At 55.8% G+C, this 18,343-nt stretch overlaps 1 protein-coding gene across 1 annotated transcript; it reads right to left on the bottom strand.

Moving 5' to 3' along the window:
- Window positions 1-7,054: 7,054 nt before the first annotated feature.
- On the bottom strand, window positions 7,055-14,224 carry LOC136791126 (maestro heat-like repeat-containing protein family member 7). The gene is made up of 14 exons (XM_066999766.1): window positions 13,688-14,224; window positions 13,139-13,260; window positions 12,799-12,953; window positions 12,300-12,447; window positions 11,677-11,864; window positions 11,450-11,587; window positions 10,771-10,885; window positions 10,208-10,345; window positions 9,782-9,958; window positions 9,459-9,614; window positions 8,788-8,889; window positions 8,557-8,659; window positions 8,360-8,419; window positions 7,055-7,892 (listed from the first exon to the last, which is right to left on the bottom strand). The coding sequence occupies exons 1-14, from the start codon at window positions 13,803-13,805 to the stop codon at window positions 7,699-7,701; spliced, it is 1,914 nt and encodes a 637-aa protein (XP_066855867.1). The 5' UTR covers window positions 13,806-14,224; the 3' UTR covers window positions 7,055-7,698.
- Between the last annotated feature and the right edge of the window lie 4,119 nt (window positions 14,225-18,343).

Below are 18,343 nucleotides of genomic sequence, written 5' to 3'. Positions count from 1 at the left end.
TGTCCCTGCTTCCAATGCCTATGCATTTCCTTCTTGCTCCTCAATTCAGTCAGCTGTTTATACAGTGATGCAGGTTTCCCACCTTCCTTGCCTGATATCTTGCACTTGGGGATTGAGAGATGTTGTGCTCAAAGAAAAACATTCTTGAAGATATGCCAACACTTTTCTGCTCCGATGTCCCTAAAGGCAGTTCCCCAGGGGATGCAGTTCTTTAAACGGGTGAAAGCTTTCCTAAAGTCAGAGCTCTCAACTTTGTTCCTTGCCCGGCCCATATCCCTCAAGGTCATGAATTCTACCACAGCATGACTGCTGCCACCCAGGCTGCCACCTATCCTGACCTCCCTAATGAGTTCATCTGTGTTAGTGAGCAACAAGTCCAGTAAAACTCCTCCTCTGGCAGAAGCATCTATCACCTGGATTGAGAAATTGTCCTCAACACGCTCTTAAGAGTCTCCTGGCCTGCTTGCTACTTGCTGTGCTGCTTTTCCAGATGTCAGGCTAGTCGATGTCATCCAGCACGACCACAGGGACTTGACAAGAAGTTGCCTTGAGACACTATAATATTAATATTTTAAATCCAGTTAAGAATGGGAAAGCAGGCAACAGTTAGTGGCAAAAAAACATGTGAGCCACCTCCTCTATGAGGAAATACGGTATGGTTTATTCACAACACCTGGATACCGCTTTTGTCCTGGGATTCCTATAGCAGGCTCCAGCAACACATCCCGCTCAACCAAGAGCTGTATTCCCAGGCATTGCCTGCTCCCCCAGGAGCCTTGAGTATCAGCAGTGGGCCACGATGCACCCTTCCTGCCCTCGCAGTTCTCCATCCCATTCCATGTTCCCATCCCTGGAGCAGAACCTGCTCATGCTCTTCAGCCTGGCAATAACCTTCTTCTTCAGCACTACTGCATGAGCAGAGAGCAAGGGAGGAGAGGGAGTACAGACACATTAGAGCTGACCACCAGCACCATCAGGTAAGGGACTTTTCTGCCCACAGTAATTTATAGATATCCCATAGGAGCAGACTAAAAAATAATCACCCTAATAATGCCATATAAATAACTATCCACTGTTTCCATTCTTTGATGGCTTATGAGAGACAGTTGCTTTACAACTGTGATCTCATACTGCTCAAAGGAGGAGGCTAATGCAGGACATTTCCTCAGGAAAAAATCTTGTAAGATAAGATGTGGAAGACAACCATCAGGTCAACAGCTACCCAGCAGGAACAGTATATTCTGAAGGACATCTGAATAAACATCTTTGTGCTTGATGTGTAGGTACCCAAGCAAGCTTAATATCACGTCTCAATTTCAAGGACAGCTCAGTCTTGACCAGCCATCCACCTGTGGATGGAGGCCTGCTAGGAAGTTTTGCTGGGATGTACGGTGACAGGAATGGTTGTCTAGAGGACAACTTGTGTGCACATAGTACTATTGTCCCCTGGTTTTGTTTGTCCCCTCAAAGGAGGGACAACACTCAAGTGTCATCCTCAAAGCAGACAAACCCTCACATGGTAACAGAGAAGACCAAAAAGCATCCATCTCCTTTCAGGATATCTAAACTGTGTTTGTTCAAGAACATGCCCTGACTTTAAGGTTGTCTAATGCCCGGCAGTGGCAAGCTCACAAAAATGCGTGCCTCATTCTCTACAAGATGCATAGTAAGGGCCAAGCTTTGGGAGCCAAAACTTCCAACCCTTACCTGAGGCCAGGGACACATCAAGATCAAGTGGTGCCATACAGAGGACTCTCCTAGGTGCACGGCCTCTGCATCTCAGTTCTGTGCTGGCTTTGGGCCAGAGCAGCTTCCACCAGGGAAGAGGCTGTGACTCATTCCCCATCTGTGTGCAGCCATCTCTGTACAGAAGAGGCAGATGGCCTAGAGAGATCAGAGAGAATATCATGACACTAAAATTATGCTCACTGAAGCTGGGCTGGAGATGCAAAGGAAGTAAAAAGCAGGATAGATCCATCACCTCCTGGGGCACAGCAGCAAAAGCCAGGCAAACACATATTGTAATGGATTTAAAAAGTCTAAATATATAAAATGTGCTTAAGTGTGTGGGTAAAGGCCTTTTAATTCACAGCTCTCACTGCCACGCTAAACTGACCATGCCACAAGAGCTAGCCAGCCACCCTTAGAGTGCGTTTAATGTAGAATAATGATTTGTGGCAGAGCCACGTCAATAGTGTAAACAGCTATGACCTGAGGCAGCACCCGGGATGTGGGGAATGCTTTGCCTCTGAAAAGCAGCAGAGATGCTTATCATGGTGCCCCACTGAGATGGGCCACTGCTGTCTGTAACTGGGCTGGGCATGACTGCCTGGGGAAGCCCCTTGCCTCCACAGCGGGGTAGGGGGCTTTTGGGGTGCCCCGCATGCAAGCAAGGCCCCAGCCTCGAGTATGGGGAGGTGTTTTCTCAACATCAGCTGGGACAAAATGGTCCTGTACAGCAATTACCTGGAAGGTGAGCAGCCAGGCTGCAAAATCCTGCAGTGCTTTGGGAGTTGCTCGGGCCAGCTCTGGGAAAAGGGCAGGCCAGTCGGGAGAGCAGTGGTCTGAGAAAAACCAACCCCACACAGGGACATGTGCCTGCTGTGCCAAGCAGATGGGAGCTCACGAGCACAACATCTCCAGCACATCGCCCGCCTGGCAAGGCTCAGCTCCTCCATCTTCCCAGCACAGGGGCGTCCAGGCAGGAGAAGATGGGGAGCCCTGCTCCGCTGCCCAGCATCACCTTCCCCTTCCAGCGCCGCCCGCTCCAGCCCTGCTGCTGGGGACGTTTCACTGTCTCTGCTTGCCATCGTGTGGTAGAGGCACGCACTGGCCCTTGTCTGGGGAGAGCAGTCCTGCGGGAAGTGCGTCAGCCAGGGACGGCCAGGACAGTGACAGCACCCAGGGAGGGAAGTGCTCCTGTGGCAGGGACCAGAGCTGCTCCCCTCCTGCGCGGTGGGCACAGAGCTGCACCAAGCTTGCTCAGAGGGGAGCAGGGCTAAGTTGAGGGTGCTTGTGGGGGCACGGGGCTGGTGTGAGTGCATGTACAAGAGCAGGTCTGCTCTGTGGCTGCAAGGATGGCAATGGAGCTGACCTGAGCATACTCAGAGGGACACTCAACTTTGGGAGTGATTAAAGCAGCTGTTCTCAGCAATGAGCACCTAGGAAATGAGTGGTTTTAGAGAGAAAGAGCAGGAAGAGAAGTCCAGCACTTCCCGCCCCTAGCCCAGCACGCTGATCCCTCTGCCCCTTAGGGGATAAGGCCATTCTGCCAAAGTCTGTTGCCAGATTCTCCTCTGCAGCACTGAGACGCAGGCCATGTACAGAAAGAGCCTCTTGCATCTCCAGAGGGGATGGGACCTTCAGGACAGGGACTCCCTCCACTGGAGAACCTTTCCTCCGTCACCCGCCCTCCTTCCCCTCCGTCTCTGCGCACAGCTCAGATTCCTGCGGGCATAGCTGGGAAGCCTGTGGGACTTGCAGAGCGTTGGCCTGCGTGGCCACCCAGAGCTGCTGACGGGAGCAGGTGCTGCCAGGGCCCAGGCCCTCTGCCTAGGAACAGCCCCCGGGAGGGTGGCGCCAGTGTGTGAGCAGCACCCGCAGCGTGCTTCAGTGCTGGGTGTGGGAGATCGTGTGGTGGCACACAGGGCTTCTGCCCCTCCTCCCCTTCGAGTCCATCCTCTCTGCTGGCAGTCTCTGTGACCGCAGTTTTTACCATGGTCTCCGCCAGGCAGAGAGCTTGCCCCAAAGAGGCTGTGGCGACCCAAAGGGAGGGCCTGTCCAGAGCCGTGGCCGTACAGGTCTCTGGGTGCAGGGAGTGCCCGTGCCTGCTGCTGCCGGGGGAGGGAGGCAGGTATTGCCCCTGTGTGAGGGGCAAGCGGGTAGAAGATCTGGTCAGCATGGTGGCAGAGCTGGAAGAGGAGGTTGAGGGACTGAGGGCTGTAAGGCAGTGTGAGTGGGAGATCGGCTGGTGGAGTAGCTCCCTGGTGTGTCAGAGGGAATGGTGCCAGGGGGATACCCCACAACCGGTGGTGGACCCCCTGCCCACAAGTCCATGGGATCAGACGAGCTCCACCCTAGGGTGCTGCGGGAGCTGGCGCAGGTGATTGCCAAGCCACTTTCCACTGTCTATCAGTGTTCCTGGTTATCTGGAGAGGTCCCAGAGGACTGGAGTCTTTGCCGATGTGACTCCCATCTACAAGAAGGGCCGTAAGGAGGACCCGCAGAACTACAGGCTTGTCAGCCTGACCTCGGTTCCAGGGAAAGTTATGGAGCAAATCATCCTGGGTGAGATCACCCAGCTCTTGTGTGGCATCCAGGGGATCAGGCCCAGCCAGCACGGGTTCACAAAAGGCAGGTCGTGCTTGTCTAACCTCATCTCTTTCTGTGACTGTGTGACCAGACTGGTAGATGAGGGAAGAGCTGTTGATGTAGTCTACTTAGACTTCAGCAAAGCCTTTGACATGGTCTCCCACAGTATTCTCCTGGGGAAACTGGCTGCCCGTGGCCTGGACAGGTATACTCTTCTCTGGGTAAAGAACTGGCTGGAGGGCTGTTCCCAGCGGGTAGTGGTTAACGGAGGTAAGTCCGGCTAGCGTCCCGTTACGAGTGGTGTCCCCTAGGGGTCTGTACTGGGGCCTACCTTGTTTAATATCTTTATTAATGTCCTAGATGAGGGGATTGAGTGTACCCTGAGTAAGTTTGCAGACAATGCCAAGCTGGGAGGTAGTGTCCATCTGCCTGAGGGTAGGGTGGCCCTTCAGAGGGGTCTGGATAGGCTGGACTGCTGGGCTGAGGCGAATGGGATGGGGTTTAACGAGGCCAAGTGCCGGGTCCTGCACTTTGGCCACAATAACTCCATGCAACGTTATAGGCTTGGGGCAGAGTGGCTAGAAGACTGTGAAGAGGAAAGGGACCTGGGAGTGTTGATCGATGCTCGGCTGAACGTGAGCCAGCAGTGTGCCCAGGTGGCCAAGAAGGCCAGTGGCATCCTGGCTTGTATCAGGAATAGTGCAGCCAGCAGGACCAGGGAGGTGATCGTCCCCCTGAACTCTGCTCTGGTGAGGCCGCACCTCGAGTGCTGTGTTCAGTTTTGGGCACCTCACTACAAGAAGGATGTTGAGGCCCTGGAGCATGTCCAGAGAAAAAGCTGGTGAGGGGTCTGGAGCACAAGTCTTATGAGGAGCGGCTGAGGGAGCTGGGATTGTTTAGTCCGGAGAAGAGGAGGCTCAGGGGAGACCTCATCGCACTCTACAACTTCCTGAAGGGAGGTTGTGATGAGGAGGGGGTCGGCCTCTTCTCTCAGATAACTAATGATAGGACTCGAGGGAATAGCCACAAGTTGTGCCTGGGGAGATTTAGATTAGATATCAGGGAAAGCTTTTTCTCTCAAAGAGTGGTCAGGCACTGGAACAGCCTGCCCAGGGAGGTGGTGGAGTCACCGTCCCTCGCAGTGTTCAGGAAGCACCTGGACAAGGTGCTATGAGATATGATTTAGTAGCTTAGTGGGTAGTATTGGTGATAGGAGGACAGTTGGACTAGATGATCTTGTAGGTCCTTTCCAACCTTGTGTTTCTATGATTCTATGATTTCTAAGATAGCTGACTTGTTTGAAAGTAAACCCAATCCATAAAACACCTGTGTTGCTCTGGTGTTGTCCCAGCATAACGTATCGTGTGATGAAACTAATAGCAGGCTAGCTGGGGACTGATACAAGGTTCACGTGCTGTGTTGGCGGTGGTCACCTGAGGACAGCACTGAGGCAGACTGAGAAGTGTCCGCTCCTGGAGGGCTAGCTGAAACAGGATGGTTTGGTTGCTTTTAATGCCGCTGATCCACGAGTTCATTTTTGATAAGAACTTCCTGGACCTCTTTTTCTAACGTCTTCCCCCCCACACTCAGGGAGGAGAGGATCAAACCACCAAGATACCATAGTCTTTTCCTCCAAAACTCAAAACTGCATGCACTTCTCACTTCTGTGTCTCAGTTTCCAGCCTCCAACATGCAGGAGCTCAGCCAAGCTAATTAAAATTAAGCATGCCTTTTTGACGCTCCCTTCCTTGGTTGATAATCTGTGCAGTATGGATTTCCCATTATCTCCTCTTCCTTATCTCCTTTCCTTATTCCCTCATTATCTCCTTTTCCTCTTCCCATCATCTCCCAATATCTCCTGCATTATCTCCTTTCCACCCGGAAAACCTGTGCCCACCTTTCCTACTCACGGCTCCTCCACAGCACAGGATGATGGTGAGCATCCTGAAAAACCTGTGTCCAGATACTTGTCCAAGGAGACACGTTCTCTGGTCATCTCCTTAAACATCACTGTTATTTAAGGCTTCAGACGCATTTGTGAGTTAACAGGCAGCAGACAGAGGGACAGGAGAGGTGTCCCTGCAGAAAGGTAGTACTACTGTGAAGATTATCTGCAGTGGAAGAGAGAGCTTGACTGAGAATTTGCAAGATTTAGGGCTAAAGGTAGCTAAGTCAATTAAAGTAGAAGAAGCTCAAGTCATAGTTTTGGAGTGTTTGTCCACCCTGAATTGTGACTGATATTTGTCCCTCGGCCCTATTTACTCCTGTCCTGGTTTTGGCTGGGACAGAGTTAATTTTCTTCACGGTAGCTGGTATAGTGCTGTGTTTTGGATTTAGAATGAAAATAATGCTGATAACACACCAATGTTTTAGTTGTTGCTGAGCAGTGGTTACACGGGCTTTTGCTGAACCACAATGCTTTTTGTGTGAACCACACGCTCCTTAAATCGGGCTCAAACCGGGGAGGAGCGTGTTTACTGGGGGAGGAAGGGGGCTTCTCATCTGGTTTAACGTCTACTGGTTAGTGTATGGGAAGAACGTTAGGTGTGCCCTCCTCTATTTTATGGGTATGCCCATAGTGAGCTCTTTGCGCATACCGTTTTCTAAGGGTTTCCCTTTGTGCCCCTGCGGCAGGGGGTGGGGTTCCGGCAGTTACCGGTTACTTTAGCACTTTGGAAGGCCCTTGCAGCATGATTGACTGTTGGTTTATAATTCTGCCACCCTCCTGTAAAGCTGGATGGATTATAAAAAGGCCCTTTTCCCAGGTAGAGTAGGGCTTCTCGGCATCCTTGAAACTTTGGGAATAAAATTGCTTGGGGCGAGTGGGACCTTTGGGTCCGTGCTGCCACATGTGAGTTGAGAGCCCGTGGGTGGCATGGTGGCCTGGGAGTTTTATCTTTTCTGCTGGAGTTTGGAGCCCTAAACTTAGGGCAACGGGCAACTAAGTTGGGCAATCAACGGGCAATCAAGACGGGCAACTATATCCTTTTGAGTCTGCCCCACCACAGAGACACTAGACGCTGGGGCCACCAATTAGCACATCACTGATACACCAATATGCTTGAACTCCTTCCCCAGGCGTAACTGGGGCAAGGTGTTTAGTCTCAGTAAGTTCCACAGGCAGCCATTCTCTGGAGGTTCCCAGTCACTTCAGGGCCCAAGTCTTCCACGATTTCATTGCCACAAAGGAAAGACACGCAGACAAGGTGAAGAAGCAGGACTGCTTATTTGGGGAGGGCCAAGCAGAAGGGTGATCTGGGAGCAAGCGAAGGGGACAGGAAGGTCCTGAAGGCTGGAGATGTGCCACTTGCTGGGAGAATCCAGGGGCCACCCAGCCTTCCACACACTGTCAGGTGGCCCCAGCACGCAGGATGCCTGCCGTCATTTCTACGCACGGCAACAGCAGCACAGGAAGGACAGTGCAGAGCGCTTTGTCTTCCACGCCTTCCAGAGCCGGTAGCTCAGCCCTCGTACTCCAGGTGCAGTGCGTGGCAAGCTCACTGCAGCTCGTATAATGAAGAGAGTCTGAGTTGCCAGCGAAGAGACAGAGGAACTGATGTCGTCCGTCATGCCTTGAATGGCTGTGAGAGAGAGGAACGGAGGCAAGGTCAGAGCCTTTGTCTGCGGGGACCCCAGGAAGGGCCCCATCCCTGGAAGTATTCAAGCAAGGTTGGACGGGGCTTTCAGCAACCTGGTCTAGTGGGACGCATCCCTGACCATGGCAGACAGGTTGGAATTCGATGACATTATAGCTCCCTTCCAACCCAAACCATTCTACGACTCTCTGATTTTATGATTCTAACAGCTCCTGCTGTGGCCAGCGCCACCCAGCTCTTCCTGTGGTCAGGCAGGAGCAGGGGGCAATGAGACCAGCAGGAGGGGGCTGGCCCCAAACAAGCCCCTGAAATCTCTCTCCCCTCTGCCCACACCGCCCCTCTCCCGCACAAGCAGCAGAGCCCTCCGCGCCAGGGCAGGGGCTGGAGCTCCCAGCCCAGGGTCTTTACCCCTCCCCACCAGCCTCCGCCGATACCCCACTGCCCTCACTCACCTTCGTAGATGATGGGGAGCTCCTCCTCGTGCCAATCCTCCACTTGCCTCGCAATGAGCCCTAGGCACACACAGTCTGTCACAAACCCTGCCCGCCAGCCCTTCCCAGCAGCACGGCTCCCCCCCCAGTGGCCCTGCCGGCCGGGCCACCTGCCCTCCTCCCCTCGGGCACAGAGGGACCCCGGGGCTCTGGCTCACCTATGAACCTGACCGCCTCCAGTCGCAAGGGCTGCTGCGGGCTCTGCAGGTAAGGCAGGCTCTGGCGCAGGTACCCATCCGTTCGCCAGCTGTCGTCCTCCAGCTGCACAAGGGAGAGCACAAGGGCATGGGGCTGGTGCAGACCGTCCCCCTCGGACAGCTGCCTGCCCCATGCACTGGGGCACTGTGGGCTTGTCCAGTCCCGGTCTGGGGCTTCAGAGCTGTCCTTACCAGGCACTCGCTGAGTCTCCATTTTTGCTGTGTCTCCAGCAGGTTCGCGAGCTGCTTCCTCTTCAGGAAATTGGCAGCATTGAGAAGGGCTTCCTCAGCGGCCTGAAGAGCAGGAGAGAATTTGAAATGCCACCACCAACTCTCAAGGGACCTGTGTCCCCAGCACCTTGGCAAGGTTGCAGGGGCTGCACGCCTCTGCATGGCCCAGGGCGCTGTGTGGGGCAGGGTGACCACAGGGAGCAGGCGTCTGCTCCGCGGTGTAGTGCCCGAGGGAGCTGGGGCAGGCCCAAGCCCGGACATCTGCGGGGCACCTGGGCATAGCACAGGGGCGGAGGGGACTGGCGGTCCAAGCCCAGAGCTTCAGGTTCCTGCGGGCATAGCTGGGAAGCCTGTGGGACTTGCAGAGCATTGGCCTGCGTGGCCGCGCACCGCTGCCGAGCACTGCCGAGCAGGCAGAGCAGGTCTGGGAAATGGCTGTGCCCACCTTTTCAGCCATCGCCAGCTGTGGGGCTGCAGGCAGCCGCCCTGCAGAGGGCTGGATGCAGGGAGCAGGGATGGCAGCAGACCCCACGGCTCCGTCCCTCCAGCGCCCCTTGCTGTGGGTGCTCAGTCCCACCCCGGGGTGTCAACATTGCCCTCCCCAAATGACCACGCTGGTTAGAGAAGCCAACCTTGGCCACTTGCTGGTTCTCATCGTGCAAGTGGAAGAACAGTGGGATCACGCTCTGGCGCACGTGTCTCTTCAGCTGCTCTTTTCCACTTCCTGCTACAAAGTTCATCACATCTCTGAAGAAGTGGATGGAGAGCAGCTGCGTGTAGCTGGATTCCTGGTGGGAAGGAAGAAGAAAAGACCTCAGCACCAGCTGCTCCAGGCCCACCTGGGCAAGGGTCCGAAAATTCACAGGGCACAATGCTTCCTGACAGCACCCAACATCCATCAGGAAAGGCACCGCCCCTTGGAGACCCCAGCTGGGCCCTGTGCCCTCAGCCTTACGTTGTCAAAGAACGTTGGGAGCCTCTCTGCCAGCTGCAGAGCGATGGGGCTGGCCATGTGGACGTCCAGCTCCTTGAGCACTCTGTTGAGCACAACCAGGGCGTTTCCAGCCACGTCGCCTTCCACTTCTGGCAGTAGCTCCACAATCTGTGGCAGCAGGAACTCCATTTTTCTTGCCTGTGGGGAGAAACAACACCCTGTTGGGCTGCGCTGACAAACACTCTCAGGCTGTCAGAGCCCACAGTGCCCAGAAGCCAAAGTCCTGCCCCAAAGCACTTGGGCAGATGCATGGGGAGGCAGAAGAGCCGGGAGCAGCTTCCACAGCACTTAGTGCCCAGCAAAGTCCAAGCAATGGTGTTAGCCAGCATCCCTGGCCCAGAGCCACACCACCAACGTGGTGTGTTCAGCCAGCTGAACCCTGCTTACTGTATAGGGTCTTTTGCTGAGCGTTGTGAGGCCCCTGAGCACCAGCTGACGCATCACCGTGCACTGACTCCTCAGGTATCTTGGGAAGAGCTTCAGGACTCGGACAGACTCTACTCTGAGGTCATCAGAGGCCAGCATCTGAAAAATACACATCAGTGAAAGGTGGAAATGGCCAGCAGGACACACCGCACCATGGAGGGCTGGATACATCCACCAGTGCAGGGATCAGGCACCAGCGCAGGCAGCTGAGCCCAAAGGCAGCAGCGGATGTGCAGAGCCCCTGGGCTCCTTGCCCCGTGTGTGGCAGTGTTCGACCGCTCCTCCCGGCCCCCAGCAGCCGGGGATACCCCAGCCTCTGAGGAACAATTGCACAGAGAGACCTTGCCCAAGGGAGGCACGAAAAACTGTAGCCAAGTGTCACTCTGGCAGCATGTGCCAAGGGGATGAACTGGGGCCCACCCCCGCCCCAGCTCCACCGGCTGGCCTCTCCCCACAGCTGTGGCCACAAGAGGGTGGCGTGGCGAGAGGCAGCTCAGACAGGCACCGCTTGCCATCAGGCTCACCTCGACCAGGAAGGCCATGGCGGGGACCTCCCAGCATGGCTCGTTCCTGCTGAGCCACTTTTCCAGACGTAGCACAATCCGTTGACGCTCTTTTCGTGCGATACGTCTCATCACCCTGGCAGAGGGAAGAAGACAGGGTAAGTCCTGAGCAGGATGAGTGAAATGCTCCTGGGTCTGACTGCCCCCCTCATCCAGCCGTTACACCACAGGCCAGGCCAGGGCCCCCTCAGCTCTGCTCCAGCAGCCACCAGCATTTAATGCTCACAGAGACGTGGTCTTCCGCCACCTCTCCTTGCAGGGAGAAAGCCAGCGCCCCAGAGCAGCGGGCACCTTGGGTGCACAATGGGCTTCATGCCCTGCAGGCTTCCTGCCCCTTCTGAGGAGACCTCATTCTTGCCCACGGGCGATTCATGTGCCCCGGGCTCTGCCGGTGTCGCTCAGTGCTTCCTGCCCTGCCCCGGGGGGCTGCCCTTGGGAGGGGAGGCCGGCACTGTGGCAGGGGACTGCTCTCGTGCAGCCACCCTCTCTCAGGCTTTGCCCTTCTGCTCGCAAGAGCCAAGGCTGCAGCCCCTTTCTTTGAGAAATGGGGCCCCTGCCAGCCGCCACCAAGGGGATCGGATGGGGCTCCCCGTCTGCAAGGGAGAAATGCCGGGGGGAGAAGGGAGCAGGGTGCCCTCACCTGGCCAGCTGACCCACTGCCCAGTGGTGGCTCTCAGCGTTGACTAGTGTCTCCCAGGCATTCTTCTTTCCTAATTCAAGCACCAGCATGTCATACCCAAGACGGCATAGCAGTGCTTTCAGAGTCAGCACCGCAAACCTGCAGGCAGAGCAAAGCCCAGGTCACACTGGGATCCCTGGCCCAGGCTCCAGGACCACGGGAAGGGTGGGAGGAGTGGGACAGAGCACCTGCTGGGGCTGGTGGGAATGCTCTCCTCCTGCTGCCATTCCCTGCAGAGCGTCTCCACCTCTTCTGGTGTCTGCTGTGCGCTTGCGGAGATTTGGAAGAGCAACACCAGCAGGAGTAGGGGGAAATGCGCCTCCACCTCCATTGGGTAAATGGTTGGCTGGAGGATCTCCCGCAGCACCTTGGTTGCCTGCAAAAAAGACCCAGAGATGGCACTCACTGCTGAGACATCCCTGTGGCATGGCCCCAGCGTGGGAGGCTGAGGCTCGGGTGCAGACGTGGGCCACGGGAGATGCAGGCAGAGCACCCGGCCTGGCTCCCAGCCAGAGCTGAGCCACCAAAGCTCTTTGGGCTCAGCTCTTCTTTGTGCCACAAGCAGCCTCCCTGGGGCGGTGGGAGTGTGCCCTGGCTGAGTCTCCTGTGTCCTGCAGCCAGCCTGGGTTCTCTGTCCCAGCCCCTGCAGCCTGCTGGGCTGTGCCTTGGCCCTGCCCTGTCCCCTAAACCTGCCCCTAAGCCAGATTTGCAGCCCACCGCCTGAGGCAGGGAGATGTAGTGACAGGGGAGGATGGAGAGCTGCCACGAGATGCAGCCCCTGGGGGAAGAGAGGCCTTGTTCAGAAACTCACGGCCAGGACGAAGACATCCGTGTCGTCCCCGTCAGAGGTGGACGTCCTGTGAAGGGGCCAGTCCTTCAGCACGCAGCACAGCTCTGCCATCACCTTCCTTGCAGTCCGGGCTGAGGAGGTCATCAGCCTCCACATGGTCGCGGCAGCTCTGGAGGTCCAGAGAGCTCAGTCAGGGGGGGCCTCGGCCACAGCACCAAGGCCTGGGCAACCGTGGAGGGGCCCGGGCTGGCCACCAGTCCTGCCTCTGCCCCCTGCCCCTCACAGGCAGCACCCGGCAGGCCCGGCCCTGCAGGCTGCAGGCAGCCGAGGTGCGGTCCGCTGTGGGGCGGGGAGGGATTGTGGTGGCAGGCTCTGGGGCTGATGTGGCAGGGCTGGGAAATGGGGCGATGGAGGGCTCGGCCCCTGCAGGGCATCCTGAAAATCGCCAGCTGGCAGCTGGCGCTGGATGGGCTCGAAAGGCTGGCGGGCCCCAAGCCATCAGGGCAGGCGGGCCCCATACCTGTCACACGATGGGGAGCAGCGCAGCAGGGTCACCACCACGTCGTGAGGGTGCTCCTCGGCCAGCTCCAGAAGGCTCTTGTCCAGACGGTGCTGGGCAGACTCTTCTGTGTTGGACACGAGCCACTGGTAGATGCTCTTCACGATGTTCGGTGCCTGGAGGAGAAATGTCTGAGAGTGGGGCTGCTGCCAGAGCAATCCCTTTCCCGGGGTCCACTGACAAGTGCTTCTCTTCCCACCACTCAGTGCTGGCCAAAAAGGGTGTCACATGCCCAACGACAGAGCTTCAAGCGGGGCACACGATCCCCCAAGGGCTTGAGTCCCACCAGCCGGATACTTACATGTTTTGAAAGGACGACCCTGCCTACTACACGCTCATCCAGCTTGACTGCAATGGCCTCCTGCTCCTGCTTCTGGTCCCTGTCCTGCTGCTGCTGCTGCTCCTGTTCTGTCTGGTCCCAGCCTGGATTTGGTGAAGACCAAGCACAGACAGAGCTGAGGGTCTGTGGGAGAGGCTGGAGGACACAGCCAAGACCACACTGCCCGGGCAGGGTGATCCCCGAGCCAGGAACTAGCGGGGGCACTGAGCCCAATCTCTCTTGTGCATGCGTCGGAGCCAGGTGTTCCCCAGCAGATGGGGCATGTTAAGGGGGGAGAGCCCTGCGCCCCACAAGGTGCTTGCTGCCATTGGGCAGGAGAGGTCTGTACCCACAGGATGGCTGCCCGTGCCCTGCTTCGTCCTGCCTCTCCCTGCTCATCCCATGGAGTCGGACGGTTCCCCTCGCCCCTTGCCCCTGGGGATGCCACATGGGACAGCAGCTCCTGTGAGGACGGGAAGGGGCAGAGGCAGCTTGCAGCTGCCAGCCCTTCAGCCCAGCTTGGCCACTCACCTGCCTGCAGCACCTGCACCTCGGTCAGCTCATCAGGCTGCTGCACTGGGCTGGCATTAACCTTGTCCTCCTCCTCCATCCAGGCCTTCTTGGGCATGCTGGGGTGTCTCCCCGCCATGCTGCTGAGGTCTGGCCTCAAGGGCTCCCACCACAGGGATGGGAAACGCTTCCAGGAAGCACCAAAGACACGGGCAGTAGGAATGGGGTGGCTCTGCAGGGACTCCTTGCAGCTCCACTCCTTCCCGTCCTGTCCCGTCTCGTCCTCCAGGCAATGTGGGGAAACCACGCTGCCAGCAGCACTTATATCACAGAGGTCACAAAGGGCCCCGTGACCCGTTGCTGCACGCCCATTGTCTGGACAGAGCCCGCATCACGGCAGGTCACAAAGGGCCCCGTGACACGCTGCCACCTGCCTCGCCCCTCAGACCCCTCCTGCCACCCCATCCCCTCAGGGCTTCCCACCAGCCTGGCTCTGAGGGCCTTCCTGCCAGCCTGGCCCCTCGTAGCCTCCAGCCTCCGCAGCCCCTCCAGTCCTCCCACCACCCACCCCGCACGGCTTCCCAGTGCCCCAGCTCTCTGAACTGCCCATCAGCAGCCCCTTGTCACAGGCCCACCAAGCGGTGGGTGGGAAGGGGCCTGCGGGGCTGGGTCACCAAACTGGTGGTGACAACGTCTGAGTGCCCAGACCCGTACACCTCTGTGTCTGGATTTCCAGGGCATAAGGAACTGGATGGATGGTCAACAGCAACTGTGATGCCCAGGTGGAGACCAGTGACGAGTGGTGTCCTCGAGGGGTCTGTACTGGGACCGCTATTATTTAACATCTCTGTCGGTGACATGAGCAGTGGGATTGAGCGCGCCCTCTGCAAGAGGGCAGACAACACCAAGCTGAGTGATGGTTGGACCAGATGATCTTGGAGGTCTTTTCCAGCCTTCATGATTCTATGATTCTACGATTTGTGAGGGGTGCAACCCCCCTTTTTGCTGTCACTCAAAGAAATTGTTATTCCAGTGCGTTAGCATTGCACTGGAGGCATAGCGGCTCTTTAGGAAGGACACGCTGGCAAGATGAGGAGGGGGTGTTGCCCTTCATGGGAGCAAGCAGATGGAGTGTGTGGAGCTCTGTCTGGAATGGCTGAGGAGCTGGCTGAGAGTTTATGGCTTAGGATGAAAGGGAGGACAGGGAAAGGTGACATTAGAGTGGGTGCAGGCCACTTGACCAGGGAGAACAAGTAAATGAGGCCTTCTACAGACAGATAGGAGCCTGTTTGCAGGCACTGGTCCTCACCGGGGCCTTCGACCATCCTGATTGTCTGCTGGGGGGACAACACAGCAGGGCATATGCAATCCAGGAGGCTCCTGGCCTGCGTTGATGATATCTTCCTTCTCCACGCAATAGGGAAGCCAAGGCTTTAGGCGGCCTTGTCTGCAGTGACTGTGAGATGGTGGAGCTGAAAAACTTCCCTCTCTATTTCCACTCCTCAGGAGGCTGTGGAGAGCAACGAGCTTGCCTCTTAGCCTTCTTTTCTCTGAACTAGACAACAACCCAAATGTCCTCAGCCTCTTCTCACAGGACATGCCTCCCAGTCCTTTTTTACCAGCTTTGTTGCCCTCTTCTGGACGCATTCAGATGTTTTATTTTCCTTTTTATATTGTGGAGCTCAAAACTGCACACCATATTCAAGGTGGGGCCACACCAACACTAAGCAGAACAGGAGAATCACATATTTTACCAGCTGGCTATTTTATGTCGAATGCCCCAAAAGGCAGTTTTGAAATGCCCCAGCTGCCAGGGCAAACTGCCGGCTCATGTTGCACCCGCTGGTGACCAGTTCCCCCAGGTCCCTTTCTGCAGAGCTGTTCTCCAGCCGCTCGTCTCCCTCTGTGCACATGCGTCCAGCATCGCTCTGTCCCAGCTGCAGATGCTAGCATTCGTACTGGTTGAATTTTTACAGCCTGAGAACAACCATCCTGACACAGGGACGTGCACCCACTGTGCCACATGGATGGGAGCTCATGAGGCTGCGCACAACATGTCCGGCACATCACCTGCGTGGCAAGGCTCAGCTCCTCCGTCTTCCCCAGCACAGGGGGGGCCAGGCAGGAGAGATGGGGAGCCCTGCTCCTCTGCCAAGAATCGCCTTCCCCTTCCAGCGCCGCCTGCTCCAGCCCTGCTGCTGGGGACGTTTCACTGTCTCTGCTTGCCATCGTGTGGTAGAGGCACGCACTGGCCCTTGTCTGGGGAGAGCAGTCCTGCGGGAAGTGCGTCAGCCAGGGACGGCCAGGACAGTGACAGCACCCAGGGAGGGAAGTGCTCCTGTGGCAGGGACCAGAGCTGCTCCCCTCCTGCGCGGTGGGCACAGAGCTGCAGCAGTGCTGCTGAGGGGAACAGAGCTGACTGGAGGGTGCACGTGGGGGCACAGGGTTGATCGGAGTTCAAGTACAGGTGTAGGTCTGCTCTACAGCTGGGCAGATGGGAACTGAACTGACATAAGGACACACAGAGAGGAAAGGAGCTGTTTGGGGAGGGAACAGATGAGGATGGAGCTGCTGGATGGCTACAGAGAGGAACTGAGATCCTGCAAGTGTGCAGGAGGAGAGCAGCAGATCTGAGGGCACACAGTTCAGTTTCAGATGTGGCTAAGCAGAAGGGTCTGTCTTAGCTCCCAGCTTGTCCTTCCCTATGGGGCAGCCCCCTTCTTGCTGCATCATGCTATCGGACTCCATCTGTCCGTGCAAAGCACACCAGTCTCTGGAAGTGTGCCCATATATTTTTCTGCCACCTCCATCTCCTTCTGTAGAGCAGAAGCGAGCTAGGCACACTCCTTCATTCCCCCTAGTCCTGGTTTCACCTAGGATAGAGTTAATTTTCTTCACAGTAGCTGGTATGGTGCTGTGTTTTGGATTGAGGATGAGAATAATGCTGATAACAAACCAATGTTTTAGTTGTTGCAGAGCAGTGCTTACTCTGAGCCAAGGACTTTCCAGCTTCTCAGACCACCTGCCAGGCTGGGGGTGCACTACAAGCTGGGAGGGGACAGAACCAGGACAGCTGACCCCAACTGGGCAAAGGTGTACTATATGACTCCATGCTGAACAATTAATATGGAGTGGCTGGCCGGAGTGGGGGGAGACCGCTGCTCGGATATGGGTTGAGCATCAGTCAGTGAGTGGCAAGCAACTGCACTGTGCATCACAGAATCATAGAAAAGAATCACAGATTCATTTAGGTTGGAAAAGACCTTTAAGATTATCTAGTCCAACCTTTAACCTAGCACTACTGTGAGAAGCAATATGTAGCCAGTAACACAAGCTCAGGCGAGGATCTCAGTGAAGTAGCATTTTTGTTCGCGACTGCAATGGCAGACGTCCTGCAAGCAGGAGTGCACAGCAAAAGTATATCGTAACCTTATACTCCCTATTACCCAACGCATAATTCCTCCCCTCTTTCCTCACTGGCTGAGTACTACAGGTTCAAGAACTACTCAATGCTTATTACTATACCATATATGTACAATTTTATTTGACCAACCGTTAATTTCTCCTTTTCTTTTTGTTTTTTTTCTTCTCTCATGACTAGATGGCCTGTGATTTTTTGCTTTTACTGATTTCGCACTGCTTGTCCTGTTTTTCTTAGCCATCCTCTTTATTTTTGGGCAGTGGGACCTTCCCCTTATCTGCTTATCATACTCCCCATTGCTATGCCGCTGTCATGCCTGCACAATCACTTTTGAATATGCAAGGCTAGTGGAATTTTCCACTGCTAAAACACAACTTTGTGTCTCACAACTGCCAAGTCGACCATTAAACTATGTCACTAAGCTCTACATCTACATGTTTTTTGAAGAGACCAATCCTCACCTCCCTAGAGCCTCCTAAAAGGTGATTCTAGGGAGTAATAAGTTGAGCCTCCTTTTCTCCAGGCCACAGCAACCCCAGCTCCCTCAGCCATTTCTCATGAGACTCGTTCTCTAGACCCTTCACCAGCTTTGTTGCCATCCTTTGGACATTCTCCAGCACCTTGATGCCCTTCTTGTAGTGAGGGACCCCAAACTGAACACAGTATTCGAGGAGCGGCCTCAACAGAGATGAGTACAGAGGGACAATTACTTCCCTAGTCCTGTTAGCCACGCTATTTCTGATACAAGCCAGGATGCTGTTGGCCTTCTTGGTCACCTTGAGCACACTGCTGGCTCATATTCAGCTGCCTATCAACCATTACCCCCAGGGTACTTTCCGCTGAGCAGGTTTCTAGCCACTCTTCCCCCAGCCTGAAGCATTGCATGGGGTTGTTGTGCCCCAAGTGCAGGACCCGGCACTTAGTCTTGCTGAACCTCATACAGTTGGCCTCGACCCATTAGTCCAGCCTATCCACATCTCTCTTGAGCCCTCCTACCCTTGAGCAGATCAATACTCACTCCCAACTTGGTGTCGTCTGCAAACTTACTGAGGGTGTCCTCTATTCCCTTGTCCAGATTATTAATAAACACATTGAAGAGAACTGGACCCAGTACCGAGCCCTGGGAGACACCACTAGTGACCGGCCTCCAACTGCATTTAACTCCATTCACCATGACTCTTTGGGCCCAGCCACCCAGCCAGTTTTTAATTGAACGAAGTGTACACCCATCCAGGCCTTGAGCAGCGAGTTTCTCC

The sequence above is a fragment of the Anser cygnoides genome, chromosome 6, assembly GCF_040182565.1.
Source record: "Anser cygnoides isolate HZ-2024a breed goose chromosome 6, Taihu_goose_T2T_genome, whole genome shotgun sequence".
Classification (NCBI taxonomy): Eukaryota; Metazoa; Chordata; class Aves; order Anseriformes; family Anatidae; genus Anser; species Anser cygnoides.
The sequence above is the reverse complement of the archived record's forward strand: the minus strand, read 5'-3'. Positions and strand labels throughout refer to the sequence as shown.

Bases quoted from the DNA above. Each gene is read 5' to 3' on its own strand.
- LOC136791126 (XM_066999766.1), bottom strand. From the start codon at position 13,805: ATGGCGGGGAGACACCCCAGCATGCCCAAGAAGGCCTGGATGGAGGAG. The intron at 9,615-9,781 runs GTAAGGCTGAGG...CCTTCCCACCAG, and splicing joins TCCCAACGTTCTTTGACAAC to GAATCCAGCTACACGCAGCT. The intron at 8,890-9,458 runs GTTGGCTTCTCT...CCTGCTCTTCAG, and splicing joins AGAACCAGCAAGTGGCCAAG to GCCGCTGAGGAAGCCCTTCT.